At 37.7% G+C, this 13,061-nt stretch overlaps 1 protein-coding gene across 1 annotated transcript in view; it reads right to left on the minus strand.

Moving 5' to 3' along the window:
- The window catches only part of LOC150075107 (uncharacterized), a 617,581-nt gene that overhangs the window by 486,221 nt on the left and 118,299 nt on the right, over window positions 1-13,061 (minus strand). The window contains exon 10 of the mRNA XM_090388926.1: window positions 10,622-10,675. Within this exon, the coding sequence (XP_090245052.1) occupies window positions 10,622-10,675 (54 nt within the window). The remainder of the gene's footprint in view (window positions 1-10,621; window positions 10,676-13,061) is intronic.

Raw genomic sequence — 13,061 nt, forward strand, 5'->3', positions numbered from 1 at the left:
GTGCGTGCGCACACACACATATATATATATAATACATACGCATCCAGATAACTTTACAGTAATAACATAGTACATCTATAGTATCTATACATCCCTGGGATTTGCAAATATGAACCATACCTGACACCCACATTATAGGAACAGGTAAAAGGATTCTATGTTTGTACTTGACGTAAGTGGATCATGAAAACACAGTAGATGGGTCAAGACATTAACCTTAACAACTTATAGGGAGTAATCATAGGATGATAAGATGATAATAATCATAGGACTAACAACAGGGAGTTATCATTGGATGCCATATTAGCAATTAATCTGTTCATGCCATAACATCAAAACAGCATCATCTTACACTGGTGTGCAAAACTTAAGGACCAACATTATTTCTAAAGGTTAAAACTACTAAAAAATCTTTACTTAAGGTACTCTTTACTGGTGAAAGTAGATTCAGTCTCAGCAGCAATTCCGGACATTAGCTAATCTGGTGAGAGGTTGGCACACGGTATCACCCTGCAAAAATCACTGAAAGGGATTGATATGGCGGTCGAGGTGTTCTCGTCTGGGGAGGATGTGCACCAGTTACAGTACCACCTCCGGATACTGGAAGGCGATACTATAACCGGTGCACGCTACTGTACTGAGGTAATCCTTCCCCATGTGTGTCTGTTCCGAGGTGCCAGTGCCCCCAAGTTTGTGATTATGGATGATAACGCCACACCCCATTGCACTGCAGCTGTTGATAGGCTTTTGGAAAGTGAGGACATTGTTCATATGGATTGGCCTACCCGTTCCACCGATCTAAATCCCATCCAACACATATGGGGCGCTCTGGGGAGATACCTAGTGGCACATCCACACCCACCAGAAAATGTTCACCAGTTGAAGATGGCACTGACAGAGGAATGGATGATGTTACCTCAAGAACTTATCAAGAACACTGTTCTAATTATGGACAGGCGGTGCAAAGCCTGCATCAACATTAGGGGTGGCCATATCTCCTACTGAGGACCACCTCTTCCCTTTGTTCTATCTTTGGCAGTGCTGCATCTGTATCATGGCAGCCAGTGCTATGTTGCCATTTTTGAATAAGGTCCCTCTGTACCGTTTTGTTTCCGCTGTTGTGTCGGTGTTGTTTCCTTCATCATTTCTGTACCTCACAAGGTTCCTTTAGTATGCTTTTCCTATATCCAGCCCACTCCTATTAGAAGCTACAGGTGAAAACCTGACTGATCCTCAAATTTTGCACACCAGTGTAGATCAACGGCAGTTGACGGACTTGATTACCAAATGGAAATATCAAGGTGCTTCTACAATAAGGAAATGTTCAAGTAGACAGCAGAAATTGATGGAAAAAGAATGAAAGGCCATTTGGAAAAATGGTACGCAGATCTCATCAGTCCTCATTAGATGTCAACTAAGAGTTCAAGGAGATTACAAAAACTGATATGGGTATAAGGATGATGTGTAATGAGCTGTATAGCATTCATTTTATGGAATAGCTACTACTGTTTCAACAAAATATCACAGCATGCAATGCAGAGCATCAACTTGCCTGGTAAACAACCCGAGAAAACTGGTTGCTAGGATGTTGTTGTGTGTTATGGAGTAACAAATTAAAGTACACATTTTTCCAATTTGATAGCCATGTCTGGGTATAGCAGATGCCCAAAGAACATTATTTACCATTATTTACCAGGGTGTTTCAACCATGAAGTTTGGCAGAGGCACTGTCTGGAATTGTTTCTCATGGTTTGTACTTGGATCATTCAGTGTCATTCATGGAACATGTAATATTATGTGATAGGACATTTTGAACAATTCCATCCTTCCCACACTATGGTGGCAGTATGGAGGATGGCCCATTTCAGTTTTAGTACAACAAGTCATCAAGTCATACTGCACAGTCCTTAGAGACTTGGTTTGAAGACACAGGCATACAAAGGTTTCATTGGCATGTGCAAAGCACTAGCCATAACCCAACTGAACCCTCCCCCAAGATGAACAAGAATGCTGGCTTTGGACTAGACCAACATGCCCACAATCAGTAGCTGAAGTAATTGATGTGTTGAAAGAATGGACCAAAATACCACCTTCCTATTATCAAAAACTGGTTCATAAGCTACCAGTGAAGATACAGTAACCAATTAAGGCCAAAAGTAGTCTGACACCTATAAAAAAAAAAAAAACTTTTATTGACACAAATATTGTATCGATAAAAGGTTTTTTTCAGGTATGTTCTTAGGTCTGGGAATATAGTATACGTGTGTGCATGTCTATATATAGTCTTGAAAAAGGTGTGTAAAACTAAATATGCTATTAATTTTTTAATATAATTTTGTATCCCATATAAAATCCTACATAAGATTTTTAACTCATTATAAGATCCCATATATATGATTTTGTATCAATAACAAGAATACTTAAATCTTCTATCTAAGAAAACAGGCCAATCTAAAACATTGTGTGGATTATTAATTACACAACACAATATAATATAATATAATTTTACATATATTTCATGGTGATTCAAGAGGAATAGTAAATATTTTGGGAGGTTATAGTATCGATTATTCTGAGTAAAAAAAGTTCATATAAACATGTGTCCAATTCTCAATATGCATAGAAATTCTTTGTGTGCTAATAGTAGGACTATGTTCTACCAATTGAAGAATGTGTTCTAATAAGTTCATATAAACATGTGTCCAATTCTCAATGGATACAGAGATACAGCTGTTTGATACTGGTGTGCACAGCTCCCTCGATCAGATGTGACCAAGCAGTTAAACCTGATGCTGTTTGTTGTTAGAAGTGTTGTTAAGAATGCTGCACATCTTCGCACATGCTGATATGGTGTTTGTCTATGGTTTTTGTGGTGGAAGTGCTACTGCTGCTTGTAGAGAATACTGTCCTGTCAATGGTTTCCTAACTGCAGAATACCAGATTCAAGAGTGTTTACTAGTGTTTACACCAAACTGGTACAGTTCTCAGCCTCATATTTCTTTTGAATGTGCAAATGAACAAAATGTGGATGAAATAGAACACATTCTTTAGTCAGTAGAACATAGTCCTACTATTAGCACACAAAGAATTTCTACACATATTGGTATTCCACAGACAAGACTATGGAGAACATTACATGAGCACAGCTTGTATCCATTTCATATACAGTGGGTGCAATGCCTTCAACTAGGAGATGACGCCCGGCAATTTGAATTTTTTCAGTGGTAAATGCTAATTGCCAATAATTCCATTAATACTGTCCAGCAATGAAGCTACTTTCACCCATGACAGTATCAACAACACCTGTACTCTCATAGGTGGTCAGATGAAAATCCACATGCCACTGTAGATACAAATTTTCAATTGCTTCTCTGTGAACATGTGGTGCGGTATCATCGACAATCAGTTGATTGGGCCTGCTGTGTTACAAAATCATCTTACAGGGCCCATTTACCTAGAATTTTTGCAAAACAAACTTTCACTACTACTGGAGGATGTTCCCTTGGCTACAAGGATTGGTATGTACTTTCATCATGACAGAGCTCCTGCACATTATACCCATCTGGTGATACAATATCTAAATTGAACTTTCCAGAATGATGTATCGGCTGCAGTTCATTGGCTTGTTATTGTTTGTTATTTGGTTTTTAGGAGCATTAGCAACTAATGCCATATTGCTCTGGGATATGCGGTGGTCATTCCCGGACCTTTCCGCATCCTCCGTATTTGGTGGTGACGGGCTCGAACCCCGGTCTAATCAAGAAGCGTGTGCTACGCACTGCTGCTGCTCCTTCCCACCTGGCTACGGAGGCGCCGTGCAGTTCACTGGCCGCCAAGGTCTCCAGACCTCACTCCATTAGATTTTTGTTTTGTGAGGGTGGATGAAAAGCGCAGTATACAAAGAAAAGGTGAATACAAGAGATGAATTGCTCACTCACATTTTGGATATTGCTGCCCTCATAAATGAACACCAAGACAACTTCAGAAGAACAACATAATCATATTACCACAAGAATTGCAAAATGCAGTGAGGTTGGCAGTGGGATTTTCGAACATCATCATCATCATCATCATCATCAGCCATTTTCAATCCACTGCAGGATGAAGGCCTCTCCAGCAACTTTCCACTTCCTTCTGTTTTCAGCACTGGCCATCCATTCACTACTCAAAAACTCATGAATTTCATCTATCCATCTCCGCCTTTGTCTTCCAGGTTTTCTTCTAGCTCCTCTTGGGTACCATTCTGTTATTTTCTTAGTCCATTTGTCATCATGTCTTCGAGCTATGTGTCCTGCCCAAGACCATTTTAGTTCTTTAGTTTTGATAAGAATGTCCTTTACTTGAGTTTGCTGCCTAATCCATGTGTTTCTCTTCTTATCTAACAGTCTGATTCCCAATATAATTCGTTCCATTCTTCGCTGTGTAGTTCTTAGCTTCTCTTCCATTCTTTTGGTGAGTGCCCAAGTTTCACTTCCATAAGTCATGGTGGGGAGTATACATTGATTCATTATTTTACGTTTCAGACAAACTGGGATATTGCTCTTCAGTATGTGACTATATTTCCTGAATGCTATCCATCCAAAATTTATTCTTCTCTTGACTTCCAGCCATTTATCATTATTACAGCTAATAACTTGTCCCAGATAAGTATATGACTCCACCTTTTCAATTACTGCTCCTTCAATCATTATTTCCCTTTCCGTGGCATACTTGTTCATCATTACTTTTGTTTTAGCCATATTCATCTTTAGTCCAAAATCCTTACTAACTGTGCATAACTGATTAAGATTTTCCTCTAATTCTTTGGGATCGTGGCTTATGACCACAATGTCATCTGCAAATCGTAAATGGTTTAGGTACTCTCCGTTCACATTGACTCCTTTCTGCGACCAGTCTAATCTTCTGAAAGCTTCCTCAAGGGCAGCAGTAAACAGCTTCGGTGATATTGTGTCTCCTTTCTCGATTTTAAATTTGCTACTGTCTTTGTCTAGTCTAATAAAGGATGTAGCACTCTCATATATTTTCTTCAAAATCATAATATTTGGAGTATCTATGCCTTGTCTTTCCAGTGCCCGAAACATTGCCTTATGCTGTATGGAGTCAAACGCCTTTTCATAATCCACAAATGCCAGGCATAATGGTGTTTTATATTCATTTGCTTTCTCCATTAGCTGTGATATTACGTGAAGGTGATCCATAGTTGAGAATCCTGTCCTAAAGCCAGCTTGCTCTTTCGGTTGATTCTCATCAAGTATTCTTTCTAATCTGTTAGTAATGAGCCTTGTGAACAACTTGTAGATATGGGATAACAAGCTAATTGGTCTATAATTTCCAATTTCTGATTTATCTCCTTTCTTATGCAGCAAAACTATAATTGCATTATTCCACTGCTTAGGCATCACACCTTTTCTAATGCACTTTGTGAAGAGCCTTGCCAGTTTTTGTGTTATGTCTCTTCCTCCCAATTTTAACAACTCTACAGTAACTTCATCTTCCCCCGGGGCTTTCCGATTCTTCATTTTCTTCAATGCATGTTCTACCTCATCAGGAAGAATATCGGGTATGTCGTATGTGTTGCTACTTTGCAATCCATCTTCCCCACTGCTGGTATCATTCCCTCGCTCCTTGTATAATTCTCTATAGTAGTCTTCTGCTATTTCAATTATGCCTTCTCTGCTGTTTATAAGTACACCATCGCTATTCTTCAGTTTCAGTATCATTTGTCTTTCTGTATTACTGCTCATGGCTGCTGATTTAAATCCTTTGTTTTCCCTTAATGCTTGTTCTACTTTTCTTGTGTTAAATCTTCTTATGTCCTCTCTGAGTCTCTTTCTAATGGCTTTGCATAACTCAGTATACTCAATTTTCTCCCTGTCAGTGTTTTTCTTGCTCTTAGTAATATTCTTAGGATTTTCGAACATTTATCGTGAACTGTAAAAAATTTGTCAATTATTTGTGTTTTGTATCATTCAAAAAGTCAATAAATACAAACAGTAATTAATTTATCATTCTTTTAATACCTCTCATAATGGCTTTGTGCACGTCAGTTTCAAACAGCTGTATCTCTGTATCCATTGAGAATTGGACACGTTTATATGAACTTTTTTTTTACTCAGAATAATCGATACTATAACCTCCCAAAATATTTACTATTCCTCCTGAATCATCCTGTGTATGTATATATATATAAAATTAATAAGGCATTTGTTTACAGGGGATCTATAGAAGAGTTAATATTTTGTTATGATAAATTGCCTATTTTTATAGACTGAATGATAAAAAACATAAAGTCTAATGAAGGGCTTTCCTTATACTTTGACTTTGTATCATGGTGATACCAGTGAGATCTCTCACTTCTTTTTTATTTTATTTATTGTTTTTGTTAGTTGTTGGCGCATCGGCTTCTGTGACCATAATGCACCTCCCAAGGTTTTTGCATTACTCTGATCCGAGCCAAGGTGGAATTCGAATCCATGACCTTTGGGTTGCCAGGCAGGCACTTTACCCACCAGGCTAGCCCGGTCAGCTCTCTCACTTCTATCACCATGAGTTGCCCCATGCTGCACTACTATTAAATAACATTTTTCTAAGCAAAGAAATATAATATCACTTATTAGTAATATGGTGGCACACCCCATATGCCTATTGCAGTTCTTACTGGCATCTCATCAGTATAGAAAAAAGGTATGAAAACTTAAGTTTTCAAAACTAAGCTAAGTAATAAGTAAATGAGTGTTACTATTTGCTTTCTGGTATAGTATACATGAGTATAGTTTTCTTGTGTTATTTCAGGCAGCAGTTGTATATTTTCTTTGCAGGATCGTATGGCACTGTTCTTCCCCTCACTGTTCTTCAGTCGAACTGTTGATGATCCTGCTCAGGTTGCTGACAAACTGAACAGATATTCTGCATCTACATTCACTCATAAGGAGTTCTTTAGGGAAGCAAATGCCAGAAGTTCATCAAAATTCGACAAGGAGCGAAATGATTTTGTGATAACTGAGAGAAAAGTGGAAGAGAAATTGTTGAAGCTGAACATAGAAAAGGAACCTGGGGTAGATGGAATCTATCCAATTATAATAAGGGAGGCAGCAAAGGAGGCAAGCAAACCCTTAGCCATAATTATGAGAAAAGATCCCTATGGACTAAGAGATCCTATGGAGAGATACCTATGGACTGGAGATATGCAAATGTACCTCCAATTCACAAAGGGGGATCAAAAGGTGGCGTGAGTAATTATAGAACTGTTAGCTTAACTTCTTTGCAGGAAAAATAATGGCATCTCTGATTAAAATAATAATACAGGACCAACTAGACAGGAATACAACCATACTGCAGTCACAGCATGGATACTGTGATGCAGTAACACAGGAACTGGATGCAAAAAATAATTTTGATATCATATATAGGGGGTACACGAGTATTCATTATCTGAGTCCCCGCAGTTACAAGGATTAATTTCTGAAAGTGATACAATCAATGAAAATAATGTAGAGGATTTTTGGGAAAGTTTTACTATTCTGCATAGTATAAAAATGATTTGAGAAGCTGGGAAAGAAATTTTGTGTAGATTAATTAATAACTCATGGAAAAAGTTATTCTTTGATGCAGTTTGTGAATATGAAGAAAGCAATGTGACTGGGTTACAAAACAAAATTAAATTGTAAGTCTTGCAAAAGAAGATGGATCCCAAGAAGTTGATGATGGGGTTATTACACAATTGCTTGAATCAAGTGAAAACCACTTACAAATGAGGAGTTAGCAGAATTATGCCAACTACCACAGAAGAGGAAGTCAAAAATGATGTGATTGAATCACCAATGGATAAAGATTTGAAAATATTAAAGAATTAAAGGAAGTCCTTGAGAAAAGTGACCAGGCACTTGAATATTTTTGTGAGAATGACCCTCTTCATGACCATGCACAAGAGTTAAGTGCAAAGTTAAATACATAACTAAAGGCTAGGACACAATTTTATCTGAAAAAATATGGCAGAAAAAAAAAAAAATTTCTGGATTCATTCTTTATTCATAAAACTGAAAAATAGTGCAACTTCAATAAACTTTACTTAACCTTACATTGTTCAACATATTATAATAAAAAATGTCGAACAAAATAATTCCCATTTTTCAGTTCCTTCAATCCATTGTTTCCGACGTACAAGTACATAATACACATTACAAAAATTTGGTCCCTGTTTTAAGTGGAATTTCCTGGAATCAGTTATCCTCGAATAATGAGGATCCCCTATACTTGGACTTCAAAAAAGCTTTTGATACTGTTGTGCATAAAAGACTGCTATAAATTGGAGAAATGTGGCATTAAGGGCAAGTTGCTGCAACAAATAAAGGGATGGTTGAGTGGGAGAAGACAAACAATGGTTATTAATGGACACTGCTTTTCATGGACTAATGTTATTAATGGAGTCCCCCACGGTTCAAGTGCCAGGCTCATTGTTTTCTATATTCAGTGTTCTCCCCAGAAAATTTTTCCAGCAGGGTGGAACTGGCCACGGGTCCTTCAAGAGACGCCTTCTAGAGTTCGGCCTACTCGAGGATGCCCTCTGTACATGCAGAGAACCTGAAGACTGGGATCACGTGATGCACTCATGCAACGTATACTTAGATCTAAGAATCCAACTACTCCTAGACCTCCACACTACGTCACTTCGGCCAGAAACCAAGTTATTGGAATCTAATGATGCCTTCTGTGCACTGACCAGTTATGACAATGAGGTCTTCCGTCGTCGCTGGCATCACCTGCAACTCCCGAACACTACTCCTGGATAACCTCCTCTAGACAGCAACTGATACCCAGCACTGGAAACTTCCAGACATGAAACTGCATTTTGCGGCCAGCCCTGTCGATGCCACTCCGTGATTCTCCATTGTGACGATACTGGACTCTTTAATTTGAACTTTACCTATTCTCTTCTTCCTACCCACAGTCCTTCTCCAGGACTCCCACAACTGCACCTAGCACTCTTCCTGCTCCTTTTCACCTGGGAGGATGCCTACGCTCTGTCATCCTCGCTATCTTGCCTGTCTTACACTTTCCTGTCTCTTCTCTGCTCTTTCCTTGGCCCTCCCCACTCTCGCTCCTGCAGGAGTGTGGACGACCCACCAGATGTCTTTTACTCCCTGGTCCGGCTCCTCATGCCAGGGGACGGATGCTGGGAGGCTCCTTACTGGTGATCGCACCTCCCAGTAACAAAGAGGCCAGTCAAACAACACACTACTCACACATAACCCACACTGACTGGCTTTGCTATGTTAACAGAGTATTTAACGCGGATTTGTGGGAAACCACGGGAACCGCATAACAATATGTCCACTATGTCCACTTCGCAATATTATAAAATTTTCTGTTATGTATAAGTTAAGTGTGATAGTATCATTAATACATAGCCAAATCTGAATTAACAGAATATTTGCAAGATGGCATCGTTTTAAGTTATATCTCATATTGTGAATACCTTCACAATGAGTTGCCATGATTTTGCACTACTTCGAATAAGTAACGTTTCACCTGAGGAGAAGACTAATGTTACTTATTCGAAGTAGTGCAATATCATGGCAACTCATTATGAAGGTATTCAAAATATGAGATATAACTTAAAACGATGCCACCTTGCAAATATTCTGTTAATTCAGATTTGGCTATGTATTAATGATGCTATCGCACTTAACTTATACATAGTCTTAACTTATACATAAGAAACATTGCATGTTTCTTTTGATTTCTTTTTTTTTTTGTTTCATTGTTTTGTCTAATTTGATTTATTTAATAATTGTTTTGAAACAAGCAGTGGTAACACCTCCTGAATACAATCTGTTGCTATCAGCAGCAGTTTCTATATAAGGAAAAAATGTTTAATGTAATAAATTATTAGCTGATCACACCTTGTTTAATTCATATTTTGCTCTAACAGAGATAGTAACTGGTGTCATAATTTTGTTCATAGGATGGGTTTACTTCTTTAGTTATACTGACAGAACAATTAATTCAAAACTAACGATAACATTTTAAACAATGATGCCTTGCCAACTTTTATGTAATACTATTGGGTGGGTTCAGACACATACTACCTCAAAAAAAAGTGCTTTTGCCATTCATTCTGATATGATAATTGCCTCTTGGTTCAAAAGGAATAACATTACAAATTTGCAATGACCAGCAATTGCTTCAACCTGAATGAAGCTATAAGAGATGCTGAAATGTTTCCCAAGAGGTCAAAATCAACAAACCCAAATTCAGTATTAAACTTGCAAGCACAAAAAAAAAGCAAGTGCCACACCTGATAAATATTTAGTACAAAGTGTTGCTCACAGCAAATCTATTGTGAATGCTACCAATTAAGATCAATATCATATTAAAATTTGTATTCAAGGTTTGGAAAGTGTTATATGCTGAAAACATCTAGTTACTATGAAAAAAAATATATATATACATGGATTAAAAAAAAAAACAAAAAAAAAAACTAATTCTCATATTGAATGTAAACTAAAGCAACAATTTCAATTAAATAAATTAATTTTTCTAAAAAAATTCAAATAAATAAAGCTATGGGATATAAACTGCATTAATCAAAAAAGGTTACTTCTAGTCTATTATCACTTACATCTTTTCCCATTAAACCTGGTAGACCTCGTTCTCCTGGTAATCCTGGGGGTCCCTTTGAAATGAAATTAAATAAAATGATTCTAATACATTTTTATTGAATATATATAAGAAATACTACAACCAATTTTACGGAATATGTATTCATAATACATACCAAAAAATGAAAAAATTTCACATAGGGTTATCCAATTAAAATGCAAGCAATTTTGCAATACATCAAAATTTTATTTAAATGAACACAAAATTTAACTGAAACTTTTAAGAAAATGTGTTAGAAGTATCCATCTTGCTCACGCAGACATTCATTTACTCTTTTTAGTGTTCTTGATGCAGCTTAAAAACGAATGTTCATCGATGGCACAAAAACTATTACCAAACAAGGACTAATAGATTAACAGTAGCCACTGGCAGAGGTGAAAGTGATTCTTGCACTGTTTATATTGGAATGAGCAGAAGCCTGGAAAACAAGATGCAGGATATTTCGGAGACTGCTGGGAGTCATTGCAGTACAAGTAAACACATGGGTTGTGTTAGGGTAGCTAAGAATAGGAACAGGTGCATGTATACTTGCGTGTAAACCAATGCTAGGAGTTTGGTAAATAAATTTGATGAATTTGAGGTATTGCTCAAAGCATCAAAGGCGGATATTGTTGGGATATCAGAGATGTGGTGTCACACAGATATAAGGAATGCAGAACTGGAATTTGGGGAGTACAACATCTACAGAAAGGATAGGCAGGATAGAAAGGGAGGAGGGATTATGCTATTAGTTAAGAAACACAAAATCCAAGGAAGTGAAGCCAGTCGACATCGCTGGACAGTGCAGTGTCAAGTCAGTTTGGTGTGATATAAGCATTGGGAAATCAAAATTGAGAGTAGGAGTGTGCTATAGGCCTAATGACTCTGATGAGTATAATAAGAAACTGTACAGGGAAATAGAGTGGGCCAGTAAATCAGAGAGTCTTATAATGGGGGATTTTAATTTCCCAGATATCGACTGAAATTTGTGGGTTGGTCACTCACACACCAGCAAGGCTTTTGTGGATTTATTGGATGATTGTTTTCTACATCAGCCTGTTAGGGAGGCAACTAGAGGGAGTAATACTCTTGATTTGATTATCAGTAGTGATTCTTCATGCATTAAGATCTGCAGATAAAGGAACCACTAGGTAGCAGTGATCACAGTGTGCTGAAGTGGAATTTACTCAAAGAGGTAACTACCATCAGGGGTAAAGAGAAGGGTTATTACTTTCGTAAAGGTGACTACGATGGTCTGAGACAGTATTTAAATTCTATACAATGGGACCAACTAATGATGTCACCAACAGCAATTTTTGAAAATGGGAAGCATTCAAAGAATTAATCTTGAAATTATATTGGAAGCTACTAGGCTTTTTATACCAACTAAGAAATATTGTTCAAGATTTAGGCCTAAATGGATGTCAGATGAACTAGTTAGACATGTGGCAGAGAAGAAAAATGCATGGGACACACATAAATTAACAGGTCACACAGAAGCCTATGATAGATATAAGTTGATCTGTAACCAAGTTACAAAGGAGGTTAGGCAGGCGAAGGCAGATTACGAGAAATCTTTGGCAAGGGATGCAAAGAAAAACAGCAAAGAGTTTTTACTTATGTAAACTCTAGAAAGAAGGGGATGAATCAGATTGATCCACTTGATATCGACGATTCAACTGTTGATGATCCTGCTCAGGTAGCTAACAAACTAAATGAATATTTTGCATCAACATTCACACATGAGGAATTATTAAGCGAGGGGAATGCCGGAGGTGTATTCAACTCTGGCAGTAAGCTAGATAATCTTGTAATAACTGAGAGTAAAGTGGAGGAGAAATCGTTGAAGATAAACACAAGAAAGGCACCTAGGGTGGATGAAATCTATCCAGTTATATTAAAGGAGACAGCAAAGGAAGTAAGCAAACCCATTGCCATAATTATGAGAGCTTCCTTGGGACTCAAGGGAGGTAACCACAGACTGGAGATGTGCAAATGTGACCCCAATTCACAAAGGAGGATCAAAGGCTGACACAAATAATTATAGACCTGCGAGTTTAACTTCTGTTCCAGGAAAATTAATGGAGGCACTGGTTAAAGAAGCACTGCAGGATCATCTAGACAAGACTTCAGTTATAGCTCAGACACAGCATGGTTTTGTTAAGGGGAAGTCTTGCCTGACCAATTTGATTGGATACTATGATGCAGTCACAAAAGAACTGGATGCAGGGAATAACTTTGATATTCTATATACTTGGATCTTAGAAAGACTTTTGATACTGTTGCACATGGAAGACTGCTGCACAAATTGGAGCAGTGTGGCATTGGAGGCAAATTGCTGCTATGGATAAAGGGGTGATTGAGGTGGAGAAGACAGAGAGTGGTAATCAATGGACACTGCTTATCGTGGACTAATGTTA

The sequence above is a fragment of the Mastigoproctus giganteus genome, chromosome 14 (genome assembly GCF_048544385.1).
Source record: "Mastigoproctus giganteus isolate SK-2022 chromosome 14, ASM4854438v1, whole genome shotgun sequence".
Taxonomy (NCBI): Eukaryota; Metazoa; Arthropoda; class Arachnida; order Uropygi; family Thelyphonidae; genus Mastigoproctus; species Mastigoproctus giganteus.